This window comes from Musa acuminata, chromosome BXJ2-5 (genome assembly GCF_036884655.1).
Source record: "Musa acuminata AAA Group cultivar baxijiao chromosome BXJ2-5, Cavendish_Baxijiao_AAA, whole genome shotgun sequence".
NCBI lineage: Eukaryota > Viridiplantae > Streptophyta > Magnoliopsida > Zingiberales > Musaceae > Musa > Musa acuminata.
This window is the reverse complement of record NC_088342.1, coordinates 7139521-7158593: the sequence shown is the minus strand read 5'-3', so window position 1 is coordinate 7158593 and position 19073 is coordinate 7139521. Positions and strand designations below refer to the sequence as shown.

Below are 19073 nucleotides of genomic sequence, written 5' to 3'. Positions count from 1 at the left end.
TATTCTTGCAGAAAGGGAAACTCCAGACCCAAACAACTTGCACAGCATTACATATCTTGGACTCCAAACTAAACCATACTCTCTCTACTTGCCAACTCCACCTTAACTATCCAACACAGAACACAAACATCAAGGTCGCCCCATTCACGAACTCTCACCAACTCGTCTCTCTCTTCCTCACCTTCATCATCAGGCCGTTCTTCATGTGAAGGACTATGGAGAGCCTGGGTTCCACCACATGCCCCTTCACCACCTCAAAGCGAAAGCTACGAAGCATGCCAACGGCGACGGTCTTCATGATGGTGAAAGCCATGTCCTTCCCCAGGCAGATCCTCGGCCCGCAGTTGAAGGCGAAGAACTTGTGCGCCGGCTCGTGCCTGAGCTCTCCAGTCTCCGTGATCCATCTCTCGGGCTTGAACTCCGCGCAGTCCTTCCCCCATATCCCCTCCATTCTCGCCATGGAGTAGAGGTGAAACAGTAGCTTCGTCCCGGGCCGCACCTTCTCGCCACTTGGCAGCGTGTCGGGCTCGGCAACTCCCTTGTGCTGGATGGCGCCGGGCGGGTACAGCCTCAGGCTTTCGCACAGGGCTGCATGCAAGTAGACGAGCTTCCCCAGCCCGTCTCGATCGAACGGCGCGTTGTCGTGTAGGTCTGTTCTTGGCCAGTTTGCTTTCAGTTCCTCGAGAATCTTCTGCTCCGCCTCCGGGTGCAAGGTGAGGAGCCAAAAGAACCAGGTGAGACCGGCCGCGGTGGTGTCTCTCCCGGCGAGCAGTAGGTCGATGGCGTTGTCCTCGATGAACTTGTCGAATTCGAGCCGGTTCTTCCTGTTGGGTTGATGCATGTAAACGGTCAACATGTCGCCTGCTGCTTCTCCCTCTTCGTGTCCGCCATCCTTGTGGCTTCTCTCCCCATTGATCTTCTCTTTCCTCTTCGCGATCGTGCTCGCCGCGAAATGGTTCATCACCTTCTGCGCCACGGCCATCTTCCTCTCTTTACCCACTCCCAGCCACCTCATCGCCTTCCAAACACTCATCGGAACCGTGTGCCGGAAAAATATCACCTCCAGGGCGTCGTCCAAGGCCTTGGCAAACGGCACCACCGGGAAGCCTTCGGCGAGGCATCCGGGATCGACGCCGAGAATCAACGAGCAAGAGACATCCAAGGTTAGCCTCAGGAACACGTCCTGAAGGTCCACTGCGTTACCTCTCTCGGCCACGCCACGCAGAAGAGGGAGGAGCGCCCCCTCCACCTTGTCTCGGACAGTGTTGAGCTCGTAGTAGCGGAAATTCTGATTGCTCATCAGGCTATGCGTCATCCTCCGCTGCATCTTCCATTCCTCGCCGTCGGTGTTGATCAAGCTGTTGCCAAACATGTCGAAGATCTCCGTGAACTCCTTCCCCTTGGGATAGTTGGAGCACTTGGTAACGAAAGCATGGTTCACGTTAGCCGGATCGCACGTCACCAACATGTCCATGCCCAGGAACCACGGGCCTTTGAACATGAAGGTCCAGTTGGACGCGGTGAGGATTTCTACTCCATATTCATGGACACCATGGATGCGGGATAATAAACCAGGAAGCATGCCGACGACGGGCCAGTCCACCGGAAGCTGGTTCTTCCGGCTTCGGTATATGTAGGAGGAGAAGAGTAGGAGGCAAGCAGCAGAGAAGAGTATCTCAGTAGAGAAGAGGAAGCTCAATGACCAGCTCCATGCCATTGTCGCTCTTGAGCTAAGCTTTCGGAGACCTTGGTTTCTTTGGAGTGAGAGGTTCCATGATGCACGGTCGTGGGTTATATAGAAACTTGAGACTAGAGAGAGAGAGAGAGAGAAAGAGAGAGAGAGAGAGAGAGAGCATCTCAGACATGGATCCATCTGTTTGGCAAAATCCACAGCATGCAATAATGTCTGCAAGAGTCAAACTCATTGCATTTGGCTTTTAAGTGGCATTGAAAAGGATTAATTACGTCACGTCACGTCGTTTGGTGGGCGTTTGTTCTTTAAACTCGGATAACAAATAAAAGCAAAGACGAGGGAATCTTGTCATCTCTCAAATTATGTGGGAAATAGTGTAATGTTCCCAAAATATATGATTCAGAACAATAATTGTAATTGCACGTAAAGAGTACAGTCTTTGTCCAAGTCATGGATAAGATACGAGTTCTCTTATTTAGGCTTAGATTATGACAATGGCACTTTAGACGTGTATATATGGTTGAACGTCCGCTATAAGTGCTCTCCAAGGACAAGATATGTAGCAATCTGATCAGACTGAGGTGGTGGTGGTCGGGGATATAGTCAACGATTGAGTCATATAGATATTGATTTAACATAAAATATTAAAAGAAGATTCAGTTTATATTGGTAGAATGTTTCTTCTAATTAAACCAATTATAAAAATCATTAGATCATAATAATCAAGATTAGTTACTATTTATTTTATACTGAACCTCTTCCGATCTCGATCTTGATCTTCATGTAAATCGACTTTAATCGAACGTCTCATATCTTCTTAATCTCACTTGAAGATTTCTTACACACGTAAATTCTACCTAAATCGAATTTATCAGTACATCACGAACATCTCTGACTACGTAAATGTGAATTTTTCTTATCCTTTTCGAGCGATGATGTTGGATGAATAACTGGGCCATTATTTTACTCATGAGGTTTTTGATATCTTTAGCCATATTGATATAATTTTGTGATGCTTTATTGATCATTTCCAAAGTTTTAGTCACAAAATTATAAACCAGCATGTGTGCATACAACTTGGTTATTATTTATACCATAATTAAACGTTCTCAAAAAAGTTCAAACAATTTTGAGGTTACTTCAATCTTTTTTAGATGTAAATGACTTCATCGAGGATCTATTTTTTTTTTCCGATCCGATGGGTTTTGTAGCAATCATCCATCATCAAATTTGTTGAGCAATATTATATATGCACATATAATTTATTGTTTGGCCCACTTGTTCACTATTCACTCTATAAATTGCCGCATTGCAATTCGTTGGCTGGTAGAGGGCTGAAAACTAGATGTAGTGTATGTGCATTGATTCAAGTTGACTCCTTCGGAAGTCATCAATGCATGCGTTTCTCAACGCTTAGAACAACGACGTCTCTCTGTTCATTTGACTGCTCCTAAAGTCGTCGATTCTAGTTGACTTCCTGTCATGACTTAACCTAGACCGCAGTAGAAGAATGATGACAGTTGATGCTTCCATGAGTCTCATACTAACTACTAACTGATAGCTACTCAAGTATTTGAATCCCTTTTATATCCATATTTATTTTTCTACTCGAATTAGGTTCCGACTCGATGTTCGAAGAAAGAGAGGAATCGATCGATGGAGTCTGAATGCTTCCCGATCTCTCGATATATCATTTGAGATTTTACAAAAGATGAAGATCAATATAAGCCCGACCTAATCTCATTGTTGTCTAAATCAATTTAAGATATAGAGAAAATATATAAATACAAGATAAAATATTTATTATTGGCAACTCAAGTGATTAAGATATTTATGAACGTGACGTAACCGTCTACTAAGATGACAGCAGCAAAGATGACTGAGGTGGCTCAACAACTACCTATCGAGTGGCATAACGACCTCCTGTATGGTTACATGGCACTATTAGCCACTGAGGTGGAGGTGTTGACGTGTAGTCTTTGGAATGATTAGTTTTATCCTCTATCAACGTGTATTGTTTGAAAAAATTCCGTTACGACGGTTATTTATAACGACTTATTGAGGGAATAGAAAGGTTGGTTTCAAGGAACAAACACAAGTGTGACGATGTGGTGCGCGTCGACCCCTCAGCCGACCGTCACCCTCAACGAGCGAGTCGTCTTCCTACTGGGCAAATGCACCACGCTGAGCCACCTCAAGCAGCTCCAGGCCTTCCTCCTCGCCCTGGGCCATGGCCAGACCCAGCTCTACGCCTTCAAGCTCGTCCGGTTCTCCGCCCTCGCCCTCGCCGACCTCACCTACGCCCGCCTCATCTTTGACAGCCTCGCCTCCCCCAACGTCTTCCTCTACACCGCCATGCTCACCGCCTACGCCTCCCGCCCCGACTCCCACGCCGCCCTCCGCCTCTTCGCCCTCATGCTCCGCCGAGCCCGACCCGGCCCCAACGAGTTCATCTATCCCTGCGTCCTCAAGGCCTGCTCCGACGGCGCTGATCTCCGGCTGGTTAAGTCCGTTCACTCCCGCGTCGCCAAGACCGGATTCGATGGGTATGGCGTGGTGCAAACCTCGCTTCTCGATGCTTACTCTCGGTTTTCCGACATGGCCGCCGCCCGTGCTCTGTTCGATGGAATGCCTCAGAGGAATGTGGTTTCCTGGACAGCTCTGCTGTCTGGATACACACGGGTCGGGCAGATCGGGAAGGCCATTGCCTTGTTCGGGGAAATGCCCGAGAGGGATGTTCCATCGTGGAATGCAGTTATCTCCGGGTGCGCCCAGAATGGTCTCTTCTCGGAGGCAGTCTCTTTCTTCTGTAGGATGGTCCTGGAGGGTGCACGGCCGAATCAGACGACTGTGTCATGCGTGCTCTCTGCTTGCGGACACCTTGGTATGCTCCGGCTTGGGAGATCGGTGCATGGTTATGTCTACAAGAACCACATGGAACATAGTCCCTTTGTTGCGAATGGACTAATCGATATGTATGGAAAATGTGGTGGCGTGAAGAAGGCAAGTTGGATATTCTCGGCATTGACCGACAAAAACCTTATGTCCTGGAATTCTATGATCAATTGCTTGGCTCTCCAAGGACACAGTGGTCTGGCCATCGCAACCTTCAAAAAGATGGAACTCACTGGCCCTGAACCTGATGAGGTCACTTTTGTGGGTCTTCTAAATGCATGTACTCATGGAGGGTTGGTGGATGAAGGGCTTAGTTATTTCAGATCCATGTTTCAGGACTATAAAATTGATCCCGAGATCGAGCATTATGGCTGTATCATTGACCTCCTTAGCCGGGCAGGTAGATTTGATGAAGCAATGGATATTGTGAGGGACATGAGAATCGAGCCTGATGAAGTCGTGTGGGGTTCTTTGCTCAACGGTTGCAGGATCCATGGCATTAGAGAATTGGCTGAATTGTCAGCAAAGAAGCTGCTTGAGATTGAACCTAATAGTGCTGACTATGGAGTCATGCTAGCAAACTTATATAGTGAATGTGGCAAGTGGGAAGATGTAGGGAAGGTCAGAAAGATGTTGAAGGAATTGGGAGGAAAGAAGTTGCCAGGGTGTAGTTGGATTGAGGTAGAAAAGAAGGTTCACCAGTTCTATTCGGGCGATACAGTCCACCGTGAGGTTGAGCAGATTTATGAGCTCTTGGATGAGTTAGCTGGATTGATGGAAGCGTGATCACCTGTCTCCCCACAGAATTTGCCAGATAATGGTGAAGTAACAAAAACTAGATGATGCATAAAGAATATTTTTGCTGGATTTATAAAGATGACTTCTGTAGAGGAGGGGGAAAATTCGAGAGTGACAGACATAAGTCTCATCTGATATAGAATGATCCTTGATTATTAATATTGAATTTGATTTTTGGTATTTGGTATAAAAGCAAGTAAGTTAGGCTAGTTTTGTATGCAAGGAAAGAGAGGCAAGAGACAAGTGGTTTCCTTCATCCATAACGAACAGCACAAGCTGGGTTGCTAATCCAGGCTATGCCAAGCAGCAGAGGAAGAGGCCAACAAGACCCAAATCAGCTTTAGCACTAGCTGCTCCGGTTCTGTTTCCGGACTTCAGCAGGCCTCCCAAGCGAGATGACCAAGGTTCTTTGCTGGTGTGTTGCATAAGAAAGGCAAGATGAAAGGTGGCAGGGACTCATTTCGCCCGTTACTGAAGGTAGTAGTGCTCCAAGTACTGATTTGAGCCCTGAGTTGCCTCAAGGGGATCATTGTGACATCACATTCATTTTTCAGGATGTTGATCTACCATAAAAGAGTACATTTTCAGCCGCGGCAAACACATTTGTGCTGCCGACAACCTTCAAATACATGGTAAATTCTTTGTACCAATTTGACAAAATACATACATAGATGTTTACTGCTATGGTTGTCAAGGAAAGCTATCATTTCTAGCTTGAGAAATGAAATATCTAATATACCATTTTTTTACTTCAAGTTTATTTTGAAGAGAATCCAAATTTCATATTTTGCAAATTGTAGCAAATGAAATACTGAACTTGATTGGTAGCAACTAAAAAAAAATAAAGTTCGTTTTTTTCTGGCTACACTCCTTTGTTGTCATTAAGGAGTCATTCCTTAATGAGCTTTCTGCAGAATGTTTGGATTACTTCAAAATTGTTTTAGCGACACTCTTTACTCGTTTTCAGTTCTATATCTTTCTATTTAGTGAGCTTTCTGCAGCATGTTTGGATCCCCAGCGGAATAAATTATACCAGGAAATGCTCTTTCTAACTCTTAATTTAAATTCTCCCCTTGGTAGTAGTTCAAAACGATCTGCAATTTATTGTGATCTGTGAGATTTGTCACATTTAGACAATGCTAAATTCTGATTTTTGCAAGTGGCCATAAGCCCCTTAGTGTCTAATCTGAGGAAATTGCGCTTTTAGCCCTAATAATGGGATGGCTTGACTAAACATTTCCATTTGGCAGCCTATAAATTCGAAAAGCTAGAAAGTACAAGATTTGATGAATTAACACTTGCAAGGGCTTGTTGTTTTATTTATCGCCAATCCTTTTTCAAAGTATCACTGAGATCCCGATGATGCAACCGACTTCATCTATGAAGAGTTATGTCATAATAACATGGACCTGATGCCATGATGGTAACGAAGAACATAGACATGATAATATAGATCTGATGGTTCTATGAAAAGTGACGTGGCATTAAAACAAAGCTTTTGCAACTTACATCCGAATTAATTAACCATTTAATTAACCACATTACTCCAAACCACAATAAATGTATTGTGTTCGATTGGTCACCATTGATTCATGAACCTTCGGGATCAAAACAAATCAGTGAATCAACTAAGTAATCGATCACATGATTTCGAAATCTCTCGTCATCCAAGTGGGCGGAGCTGAACCCTTATCTATCTTCCTCACATGCCTCTCTTCTTGGGTCAGCTTCCAAGTCTCATACGGGACCGTGGGAGATCAATCTGGACTGCTGATATCAACTATTCCCCATCACCGTCACCACTTTCACGCTTCTCTCGCTATATGCGTCGGCCTCACGGGATCCGAGTGGTGAGGAACGATCTACGCCAGTCACGTGTCGGCTGAACTCGTTCCGTGGACGGTGCTTACCGTCCTGTCAAACGCGTATCCTTTGCGAAATCTTTACGTGGAGGGATGCTATTGGTCGGCGCGTGAAGATGCCATCCGAACACGGGATACGCTCACGCTCGGACAAGATCCGACCGCCCATTCTCGAAACCGAGCAGTGAGCCATCGTAGCCGCAGGTCCCCCCGCCGCCCCACGCTCGACGCGTGGCGCAACCGACTCCCCTCTCCTATTATAAAGCCGAGCGCCTTCCGCCGCCTTACCTGCATCGTTCACCATCGTGAATCCGATTCGAAATCGTTTTGATTCGAGAGAGAGAGAATAAGAAGAAGAAAAGGGCGATTGCAATCGAATGGCGCTTCATTTGTCTCACCAGATCGGGACGCTGTGTGGGACGCCGGTGGTGTCGGAGACGGCAGCAGCCGCCGGGGGCGATCAGTCATCGGCAGCGGCGGTGAGCACGGCGGCTATGCGGAAGCCCCAGACGACGGGGGTGCCGAACCTGCGGTGTCGGATCCAGCGGGCTTCGGGGCAGGGGGAGCTCGACTCGGTGTCCCCGCCGATGAGCCCGTGCCGATCGCCGGCGCTGGCGGCAACGAGACCCGATCTGTCGGTGGCGTGCCAGGCGCTGGTGGCGGACGTGGACCCGGCGACGGCCGACGAGAAGGTGGTTAGGGAGTACCTCGGGGGCGGCGGAGAGGGAGGGGCGGGGAAGGGGAAGGGGGTGCCCGTGTACGTGATGCTGCCGCTGGACACGGTGCGGCCGGGGGGAGGGTTGAACCGGAGGAAGGCGATGAACGCGAGCCTGATGGCGCTGAAGAGCGCCGGCGTTGAGGGGGTGATGGTGGACGTGTGGTGGGGATTGGTGGAGCGGGAGCGGCCGGGAGAATACGAGTGGGGCGGCTACGACGACCTCATGGAGATGGCCCGCCGTATCGGCCTCAAAGTCCAGGCCGTCATGTCCTTCCACCAATGCGGCGGCAACGTCGGTGACTCCTGCACGTACGTAATAATACTTATTCCATTATATTCTTTTATCTGGTTTAATTCCTTTCATTCAATCACATTTTTCATTTCTTCCTCTTTTTCCTTTTTCTAATTTTTTTAGTGTAGTACTAAAAATTCTTTTTTTACCCTTTTTTTTTTAATGTTGCTTGATCGGTTGTGATAAGCTTTCTGTTCTTTTTTTAACTTTTTTTCCTGTTATGTTGCTTTATTGGTTGTAATTAAGCTTTCTGTTCCTCATATTTCGTGGTGACCTTTTGGGCTCTGAACGGGGACGCAATGGGTGGCGTGCCGTTTACGGTATCTTCTCACCATCGCGGTTTGGGAATTCCAAAGGAAGGGCATTCGTGTCTGACCGATGTGTTAGAAACGACCTTGTGTGCCTGCCGTAGCTCGCACCCCGTCTTGTAGTGGTTGGCATGGCTGGTGGGTCCTGCAAGGGCCCCACATCTGACTCCAACGAGACGGGAAATCCCCACCTCAACGGGGAAAGAGTCGCTAACTTAATTGTTGGTGCGAGAACAGGATACCATTGCCACAATGGGTACTGGAGGAGATGGATAAGGATCCGGACTTGGCGTACACGGATCAGTGGGGCCGGCGGAACTACGAGTACGTCTCGCTGGGCTGCGACATGCTCCCCGTCCTCAAGGGCCGCACCCCGATCCAGTGCTACGCCGACTTCATGCGCGCCTTCCGCGACCACTTCCGCCACCTGCTCGGCTCCACCATCGTCGTAAGCTCTCGCAGCACATGTACTGTGTTGTCATTAACTTAGTGTGATGGCGTATCGAACAAAAGCGCTGGTCTTGGTGTTGCAGGAGATTCAAGTGGGGATGGGTCCCGCCGGCGAGCTGAGGTACCCGTCGTATCCCGAGCTGCACGGCACTTGGAAGTTTCCCGGAATTGGAGCATTCCAATGCTACGACAAGGTATGTCGTTGTGCCTAACATTTTGTTGCTCTTACATTGGTTAATCTTACATTGTCATGCTGATATTTTGGTTGTTGCAGTACATACTGAGTAGCTTGAAGGCAGCGGCACTGGAAGCCGGGAAGCCGGAGTGGGGCCACGGTGGCCCTACCGACGCAGGAGGCTACAACAACTGGCCCGAGGACACCACTTTCTTCCGGCATGATGGCGGGTGGAACGGCCCCTACGGCGAGTTCTTCCTTTCGTGGTACTCCCAGATGCTCCTCGAACACGGTGAACGCCTCCTCTCCTCCGCCAGCTCCGTCTTCGACTCCACCGGTGTCAAGATCTCCGTCAAGGTGGCTGGCATCCATTGGCACTACGGCACCCGCTCCCACGCCCCCGAGCTCACCGCCGGGTACTATAACACCAGGTTCCGCGACGGCTACCTCCCCATCGCGCGCATGCTGGGCCGGCACGGCGCAGTGTTCAACTTCACGTGCGTGGAGATGCGCGACGGCGAACAGCCGGGCGAGGCATGCTGCCGGCCCGAGGGGCTGGTAAAGCAGGTGGCCGCGGCCGCGAAGGAGGCCGGGGTGGCGCTAGCGGGCGAGAACGCACTCCCGAGATACGACGAGATGGCGCACGAGCAGATAGTGAACACAGCGACGGCGGAAGGAGGGGAGGAGAAGATGGCGGCTTTTACGTACCTGAGGATGGGGCCGGAGCTGTTCCAGCCGGAGAACTGGCGGCGGTTCGTGGCGTTTGTGAAGAAGATGGCGGAGGGAAGGGAAGGCGTCGGACCATGCCGGGAGCTGGTCGAAAGGGAGGCCGAACGCTCGGTGCATGCCACCTGCCCGCTGGTGCAGGAGGCTGCGGTGGCTCTGATGAGCGGGTGATTCAAGGAGATAGAGATCGAAGGTGTCTTTTTACTTCCTTCTAATGTTGTAGTAGTAAGAACAAGTTGGATAGAATATGTATAAACTGAGACTCATATGTAATTGCATTTAACACTGGTCCTAAATTATGCAGCAGTATGGTATGTAAAAGAAAAGGAGAACTCACGTATTGGGACACTGATGTTTCACGTCTTCTTTCCATTCGCTTGTTATTTTTGCGTAGTGATATATTTTCTTGTGGGTCTACTTTTCCTCACGAGTTGTTTACAGGGCCAAACCTTGACGCCAAGATAAGTTTCAATATAAATATAAATATAAATGTATATTATCAATCTTTATTTTAGATTGATCTAAATATTAGTTTATTTTAAATCGATCTAATAGTATATATCGTTTCAATGAGATCGAAAAACACAAACAAAGTAAAGAGAAAAGTGAATTGAGTTATTTTTGTTTTATTGGAAAGAGGGAGGTTTGTTGGGAAATAACCACAATAAGAACTTCTTGTGGGAAATTTGTTTGCGGAGCCACGCTCCGTCTCTTTCCAGTCGATCTCCAATGAGCGGTAGCGTGGCGGTGCAGCGGCGGTTCGATTACGCTGCCATGGAAGAGGAATCGACAAGGAGGCGGAGGCGGAGGCGAGGACGACGAGGGGCGAGGTATAGATGCGTGGGAACGGGCGTACGCTGACGATCGGTCGTGGGAGGATCTACAAGAGGACCAGTCGGGCCTCCTCTCCGCCCCATCGACACCAAGACCCTCGTCCATGCCCAGTACCGCTGCCGCCTTCTCCAGAAATCCGCCGCTTCCGCGTGTCCAGGATCCAGAAGGGCCTCATCCGATACCTCTACCTCGTCGTCGACCTCTCACGGGTGCGTGTTCCCCTTCTACGCTTTTAGGGCTTTTAACCCAAAGTATAAGATTGTGAAAAGCAGAACTCTAATTTGAGCTTTTATTAGAAGCAGTGTAAAATTGATTTGGTCTTGTATAGTTAGTTGTTTGGCCTCCAGCTTTCTTGCTACACCTGATATATAGTCAGCACATCTTGGAGCAATGTCTGTGAATTAGACGTGGTTTAGTTGTTTATAATATCATTGCTTTTCCTGAAATCATTATCAGCTAGTAAAATGACTATGGACTTGGTTGATTCTACCAACATGACATGCATGCAAACTGGGAAGGAGTTTTGTGCTCTTTTAGCAACCTCAAATTGTTTATATTGAAGAATATATGTTATTTTTGCTACGGAGACCAAATGATTATGGTACACGTCCTCAATAAGAATACGTCTGGAAGTAATGGATTTAGGTTTTTTGTGAGTGATATACTAACTTACAAGCAATGCATTATTAAGAAAATTAACAGTTATGACAATGCAGAACAGTCGTCAAGGATTCAAGTATTTTTCACGAACCACCTGTCTGTTCTTCTATGCTATTTTGAAAAACTGGCTTCCATAATTTTTTTCAAATCTATTCTGTTTATGGGCTTCTGTCCAAATAATAAAGAGACTCTTGATTCTATAACTTTCACTGTGAGATGATGACTATGGCTTTTTTTTTTTGAAGATCCATCTGAGTCTCAATAGTTACCAACCAATTCCATTGCTTAGGATGAACTGACTTTATTTATGGTATTAGAATTTCTTCCAAATTCTTGTCTAAATAATATTACTTGGTCTTCATAGAGTTCTGGTCACCATGTTGAGCAATCTGGTGTTTTCAATTGATATTACATAGTTGATAATGGATCTTTTAGCAATTAAACTATGATGAGTACATAAAGCTTATGTGTGTGGTAATTTGCTTAATAAGAAAGGAGCGTTTACACTCTAGAATTCTTGATTCAATTAAAAATAGTTTTTAATTAATAGTTTGCAGATTGGAACAGTATATGTTATCTCCACTTTGCGAACGCTAATTTTTCTGTCTCATCTTACTGTAAAACACAAACGGCTTTGTTTTGCTGATTATGCCTTTTAGTGTTCATCCTTTTGTGGATTTGTTGGTGGAATCGTTAGTAAGTATGTTTTTTAGGGTGCTGCATGATTGTGGTAACTTTATTTGCCAATGTGTAATTGTGGAATCTGTGAATGCTGGTTCCGATGAGAGTTGATGTTATATCAAAATTATTCAATCATTTAGACTGGTCTGGCATTTCTTCTTGTTTTGTAGTCTGGTTTGGTTGTTCCTCTCCTTGAGTCTATCTCGTAAGGCATGATGACAAATTTAGTTTTCTAAATATCTCTTTTCTGGCCTATAAAGTATGTTTGAGGCTAGATGAAGCATCAACACTTTGGCGCATACCAGTTTATACTGAGATTTTCCTTATAGGACAAGGATGATAAAAGAAAGGTTATGGTTAGCCATTTAGGTAGCCCTTAGTTTTGAAATTTGAAAAGCTGAGTAGTGGCTTATGTTATTGGGAAGACTGCTTTTAGGAAAGAATTTGTGATCCATAATAACTATGTCAGCATTTTTGTTGTTATATACAAAACAAATTAGAGATATAAGATTATATTTACCATTCTTTTGTTAAACTTGCATGAATTTTTTAAGTAAGATTACTTTTATATATGTTGTTATTCTAACTCTGACAAACACCACCAATACCGGTCCCAAGCCCGAATAAAAAAGGTGGAGGGTTACGTTACGTCACTGACAACCAACGTAAAACTATGTCAGATCTCATGAACATCGATCTTAACTGATTTCAGTACACACCTTTGAGATTACAAGAAAAAATTTATATGATAGTTGTGAGACTAACAATGCCTTATGGATCTGAGTATTGGGCAGTTAGGAAACAACATATACAAAATATTTGTGTTGTCAAGATAAGAATGTTGAAATAGATGTATGGAGTTACTAGGAAAGATAGGAAACAAAATATTTTTATTCGTGAACAACTAGGTATCACTTCGATAGAGGATAAGATAAGAAAAATTCGTTTAAGGAGACTTTTGGATGTACTAGTCAAAAGAGGTGAAATGATTAATGCTAGTGGTACAAGGAGAGGTAGAGGAAGACCTAAAAAGACTTTAATAGAAACTATAAATAAAGATTTGAGTAATCAGAACTTAACTAAATATATAGTTTTTTACAAATCTCAATGGCGACAAAAGATCCATGTATTCAACCCTGAATAGTTGGGACTTGTGGCTTTGTTGTTGTTGCTGTAATCTGACTCACTCGTCTTGTTTTTTGGTCATTCTAATACATGATTTTGAAACATTTCTACCATCCTTGGCCAATGAGAATATATGTACCTGATGTTGGGAAATTGATCACTTGTTGAGAATAGAACCTTCAATAGAAAATGTTATAGTTAAATTTCAAATATAAATTAACCAATAATTTTCAATATAGATAACTATTTGATTCTTTGAAGATCTTTTCTCTCTTACCAGTAAGTTATTGTAAAAATCTGAAAAGTACAGTGGATCTAAGGGCAGCTTGTCTCCTGGTCTGATGTAGAACTAACCTATTACGGTAAACGGTTCATCTTTTGTTTGGACTATAGTACATTTTAATATTTTATGCAATAATTAATATTTTAATCAGTAACCTGTTGGATCGGTATGGTGTAATGTGCAAGCAGTGCACCAACATATACCACCGAATATTATTGGAAGATAATAATAATAACTAAGTGACAGTGCATCAGTATGTAACTATTTGTTTCAATACCAGCACTTAGTGAGACCAAAACACCAGTCCATTATCAATCGGTTCATTTGAGATTTGAAACGTTTATCTCATGCATTGAATTTTTGTTTCGACAACAGAGAAAGTTTGCTTTATAAATGGGAGTGCTTCAATGTATTTGATGATCCAAATATTTCTAGTAACCACTTCTCTTGAATTTCTTTTGTATAGGTTAATAAGCTTGAACAGAATAAGTTGGTTAGCTTATGTCAAGTTGGTGAACCACATGACTTTATCTCTTTTTGTTATGGGAAGGGAAGAGATTTATATCAAAAATTGGGACTGCATATGTCCCACTTCACACTTGTTTGGGTTCTTAGAAGGAAGGATGTTGTTTCAGGAATTAGAATTTACCCTACATGGTTCTCAAAATGAAAGAGAGAAAAATTTGCTTAGTTTCATTATTATGCAGTCTCTTCTGTTTTCATTATGATTCTTCTTTTTGGCTTCTTTGTTGCTGCTGTTGTTGGTTTTAGTTTGTTCAAGTACTTTAAATAGGCAAGCATGTCTTTCCTTAAAATCATGCCTCCATGTAACTGGTTTTTCTTTGAGTAACATTAATTTTGGATTATGTATCATTGAATCACACAATAAGGTCTGCTTCTATGCAGATGAAGCATTGGATCCACATTAATTACTAATAAATATTTTGCATTATGCAGGCAGCTTCAGAGATGGATTATTGTCCTAGTCGAATGTTGCAATTGCCAAATGTACAGAGGCTTTAATTAGGGAGTTCTTTGATCAGAATCCATTGTCTCATATTGGTATTGTGACCACAAAAGATGGCATCACTCATCGACTAACAGATGTAGGAGGCAGCCCAGAGTCACAGATCAAAGCTCCAATGAGCAAACTTGAATGTTCAGTCAATGCTTCCTTGCAAAATGCTCTAGAACTCATCCATGGGTATCTGAACCAAATCCCTTCTTATGGTCATCGTGAAGTCTTAATCTTGTACTCTGCTCTCAATACATGTGATCCAGGGGATATACAGAAACAATTCAAAAATGCAAGAAAGCTAAAATTAGATGTTCTGTAATTGGCCTATCAGCAGAAATTTTCATATGTAGATATTGAAATGAAGAGATGATGATATGAAATATCAGCAGAAATGAAGAGACTGGGGATTCTTATACTGTGGCATTGGGTGAGGTATGAAATGAAATATGCTTCTCTTTACTATTGTATGAGGCTTTTGTATGACGATGCTGATTTGTTGCAATTTATATTGGCAGTTCCACTTTAAGGAGTTATTACTGGAACATGCACCACCACCTCCAGCAATAGCAGAATATGCAGCTGCTAATTTAATCTAGATGGGTTTTCCTCAAAGAGGAGCAGAGGGTGTAATTGCTATTTGTTCTTGTCACAAAGATGTGAAGATTGGTGGGGGCTATACTTGCCCAAGATTTAAAGCACGTGTATGTGAACTTCCAACTGAATGTTGGATTTGTGGTTTGACCCTGGTATCTTCTCATCTTGCAAGATCTTCTCATCATCTTTTTCCAGTGACACCATTCAATGAGGTCTCATCCATTGTTCCATTTAAACTTAGAAGTTTGCACAAACTTGTTATGATTGCCAGCAGAGCCTTATGAGCCATGGTAAGTACACACGTTTTTTCTTTATTGTTAAGTGTTGTTGCTGTCTAGTAAAAGATCACAATAGGCTAGGATAGGAAACATATTATAATTGGTTAAGGTTCCATTTTCTAGTTCCCTTTGTGAGATAAGTTGCACTTTGAGGGAATATCCAGACATATTTCATTAACTAATTTACTTCAACTGTATGCCATACAATTTTCTGTTGACCTACCATCATAACTAACCAACATCATTTCTTTTGTGTTTTCCAATCAGTGAGCAATTGCTTGGTTGTCCTTCAAATATGTGAAAAATATCACATATAAGCTTTAGAGTTGCAAATATCATGGTTATCCTTATATTTTTCAAGTTTTTTCATTGTCTGATATTTTTCTATATGTCTGTTGTGTGTAAGTTTGGAAGGCAGTCATGTAATTTATTTATAAGAAGGGAATACTTTATATTTCTTAGGTTATTCATGGAGCTTTGGTAAAGTATTATGTATTTCAAACTTCACAAGTGATCTTTGAAATAGTAGGTGGAGGGGAGCATATGAATGTACAATTTTTAAATAAATAATCATCTTCTTTGAGTTATTTCATCAATATTTTATGATTGCACAACATTATGGTTCTATTGCTTTGTGTGGAAGCAAATGATCATGCAATTGCTGGCATACAAAATTATAGGAATTAGGATCATGCTAGATTGTTGTATCGATATTCTTATAGAATATCATAAGTATTGAGTATGAATTATTTGGATTCATCTTTGCATTGTTTTGATCTCTGAATAGCCTTATTAAAAAAAGTTGAACTAAAAAACAAATGATAGATCTTCATTTTCATAGACCACCTTAGTTTAATGAATGTCTCATAATGTTGATTCGTTTTCAGTTGTGCATGTGATTATTATCATTACCATGGGCTCCTTGGTGCTTGGGCTGGCACTCAAGATGTTTATACCAAGGAATTCAATTTCGTGTCTAGACCTGTACTGTTCCAAGTTCAGACAGTATGGGTTCAATACATGCCAGCGTACCAACACACAGCATAGGCAAAAAAGATAAAAAAATCCAATTTATGGTTCTTTGTCATCCTTTCTTGGAAAAAACAATAAAAAAAATGATAACACTTCGGGTGGAGGGTCTACCAATAGTTGTAGGAATTGTTTCTTACGAAAAACTGTTGATAATGTATGAATTGCAGCAGCTTACATGAAATATCAAATGGTTTTCATTGTAAATCTCAATTAAGATAACTACATCAAGCATGGATAGGATGTATAATTAGCTAAAAGTTATTTTATGAGGCAGTTCTTTATTTTATTTTTTTAGTGGTTCCTTAAGCATTCTTTATTTCAGATTATCTGGGAGACTGGTTGTTTTTGTGCTGCTACATGTTTTTGTTTTGGTAAACCTGCTAGTCACAATTGTTCCTTGGTTTTAAAATCAAAGTTGGAGAGAATTTGGTGAAGAAACTGTCTAAAATGGATATATATTGCACTAAATTGGAAGAAGTAAAAGAATGATGTGAGTAGCAACATTAAATCGGTACTCAAATATGATAAACAGACTAGTTTCTGTCTTCTTGATCTGTTTCAACTACTGGCATCAGCGTGTACTATTTTCATCTTTGCTCTGGATTGGGCCACTAGAGCTCTGGTTGGGTCACAAAATGCAATAGTAAATGTCCTGATATCATATTTTAGGTACAGAAAGTTATTGGGCATTTAAAGTATTTATATTTCATAGCATGGATGGCAGACTAGACATTTCTCAAAATAATCAATAGATGCTCATCGTAATGCATCCCCAGTCCGACCAAAATAAATAAATGTATAGATGAGTACTATAGTAGATTGTTAGATCATTAAATAACACAAGAAGTAACTCAATACCTACTTGCAGGCATTCAGGAACACTAAGTGAATCTCATAAATCATGATCTTAATGTCCAAGTATTTAGTCAGTTTGGTTACATGTCATGTTGAATACCCTATACTTGTTTTCTAGTTAACCTTATAGTGCTATTGATGTAGAGGCGCGGTTAACTGAAATGGTATTCTTTTGATCTCATTTATATCAAACTTTTACTGACATGATCTTTGCAGGAAGCAAGTCTGCTCCGCATGTTTCCTGCCCCAAATGCAACCAACATTCTGCCTCAACTGTGATATTTATATCCACGAGAGTTTGCACAATTGTCCAGGTTGTGAGAGTTGACGTGACTCAACTACATGACAATTACAGATTGCATCTCCAGAATACATTATTGGTGTGTATTCAGCAATTCATGCCATGTTAAATTGCATGATTCAGCAGTGTGTGGTCCTTGGGACATGGGTTGCCCCTCTCAATTTTGTCATACTGGTTTTATGGGGTGAATGGAGCCAGATGGGAATTCATGCCTGATACTTGGCACACTAGAAATAACTTAGGGAAGACTTGCACAAATGAGTGAAGAAGCCTTATGTGCATTTTATTGTTTTTGGGTTTGGTGAATCTCCTATTGGCATGAATGTAATGATTACCCACACAACTTATAAGCTTCCTAATATGTGAGAAGGAACAGGACATGTCTAGCTCGAAGGATATGTGAGATTAAATCAGATAATGTGTGACATTCTTGGTGCTGGGCGTTTACTGGAGCCCAAGTATGTTCATATTTTAGGTCTATATTATGCGAGAATCAAAGAAGACCAAATAGTCATTGGTAGAGGTGTTGGGACTCTGCCAAAGGTTTTGGGACCAAGAAATAAAGAAGTTAAAGATGTCTTTGATATTCTTTATGATAGAACTATCCTCTTTAGTGATGAAGTTGATGGTATTTTGTCATTGGATAATCCTTGAAAGCAATGTGTGTTTCTATCACCTACCTTAACCCAATTTGCCTTACATTTGGTCCGCCAAATGAGATTCTGTTGTCTGTTGAGGCCTTGCTTACGACTCTTAATTGTATTCGACTTTCTCTGTATGGAGATCATTAGCATTCTTCATGGACCCTTTTATTTACTTGCTGATAGCAAATGCTGCAGAAGAATTTTTAGGCGCTCTGAAGGTTAATCTCTAGGGGTGTTAAATTCAAATCGAAAAATGAAACCAAATCGATTTTGAACTGGTTTGGCCTGATTTGTTCATCAATAATTTGGTTTTGAAGATTATAAATGATTCTTTGGGAGGATATTCTTCTTTCGTTCGGTTAATCAATTTGAATCAAACTGATTGGAAAAGCAATAGTTTTTTAAGTTTATGCTATCATCTTTCTAATTATCGTTAATATGTCTGAACATTCAAGTTGATTAGGGTGTCTAAATCAATAAGATACACTCCTTTTAAGCTCGTTGATGCTGATAGTATATTGTTATGGACTAGTAGTATGTTGCAATGGAAGAAGACCCTCACCTACTATACTCTCAGCTTTGTCGGTGGTGGTTGTTGGGAGAAGTTTCATCTTTGTGTGTCATGTTATTGTTTTTTTTTTCTTTTTATATCTAATATATAATTTTTGAGAAGTTTAGAATGATATTTGCGATGTAATTTTTTTTAAGAATGTTAATCCAATTGGATCGAAATTCTGATTCAATTCAATTAAACTGAACCAATTTATATAAAATTTATATATTTTTTAAATTACTTAATATTAGAAACTGATTAATCGAATCGGATTAATTGAATTTGAACTTTGATGCTT

The 19073-nt window shown here is 42.4% G+C and overlaps 3 protein-coding genes and 1 pseudogene across 3 annotated transcripts; 3 read left to right on the top strand and 1 right to left on the bottom strand.

Moving 5' to 3' along the window:
• Positions 1–22: 22 nt before the first annotated feature.
• LOC135612293 (noroxomaritidine synthase-like) lies at positions 23–1785 on the bottom strand. The gene has a single exon (XM_065108412.1). The coding sequence runs from the start codon at positions 1715–1717 to the stop codon at positions 155–157; it is 1563 nt and encodes a 520-aa protein (XP_064964484.1). The 5' UTR covers positions 1718–1785; the 3' UTR covers positions 23–154.
• Positions 1786–3730: 1945 nt separating this feature from the next.
• LOC103984808 (pentatricopeptide repeat-containing protein At1g33350) lies at positions 3731–6134 on the top strand. The gene is made up of 2 exons (XM_065108411.1): positions 3731–5863; positions 5941–6134. The coding sequence occupies exon 1, from the start codon at positions 3800–3802 to the stop codon at positions 5372–5374; it is 1575 nt and encodes a 524-aa protein (XP_064964483.1). The 5' UTR covers positions 3731–3799; the 3' UTR covers positions 5375–5863; positions 5941–6134.
• Positions 6135–7533: 1399 nt separating this feature from the next.
• Positions 7534–10289, top strand: LOC103984666 (beta-amylase 1, chloroplastic). Its single transcript, XM_009402213.3, has 4 exons — positions 7534–8275; positions 8804–9014; positions 9100–9210; positions 9291–10289. The coding sequence occupies exons 1-4, from the start codon at positions 7626–7628 to the stop codon at positions 10086–10088; spliced, it is 1770 nt and encodes a 589-aa protein (XP_009400488.2). The 5' UTR covers positions 7534–7625; the 3' UTR covers positions 10089–10289.
• LOC103984809 (general transcription factor IIH subunit 2-like) lies at positions 10216–18378 on the top strand (annotated as a pseudogene).
• Positions 18379–19073: the final 695 nt, after the last annotated feature.

Coding starts and splice junctions, on each gene's coding strand:
- LOC135612293 (XM_065108412.1), bottom strand. CDS start 1,717: ATGGCATGGAGCTGGTCATTGAGCTTCCTCTTCTCTACTGAGATACTC.
- LOC103984666 (XM_009402213.3), top strand. CDS start 7,626: ATGGCGCTTCATTTGTCTCACCAGATCGGGACGCTGTGTGGGACGCCG. Junction 9,015..9,099: donor TGCTCGGCTCCACCATCGTC/GTAAGCTCTCGC, acceptor TTGGTGTTGCAG/GAGATTCAAGTGGGGATGGG. Junction 9,211..9,290: donor CATTCCAATGCTACGACAAG/GTATGTCGTTGT, acceptor TGGTTGTTGCAG/TACATACTGAGTAGCTTGAA.
- LOC103984808 (XM_065108411.1), top strand. CDS start 3,800: ATGTGGTGCGCGTCGACCCCTCAGCCGACCGTCACCCTCAACGAGCGA.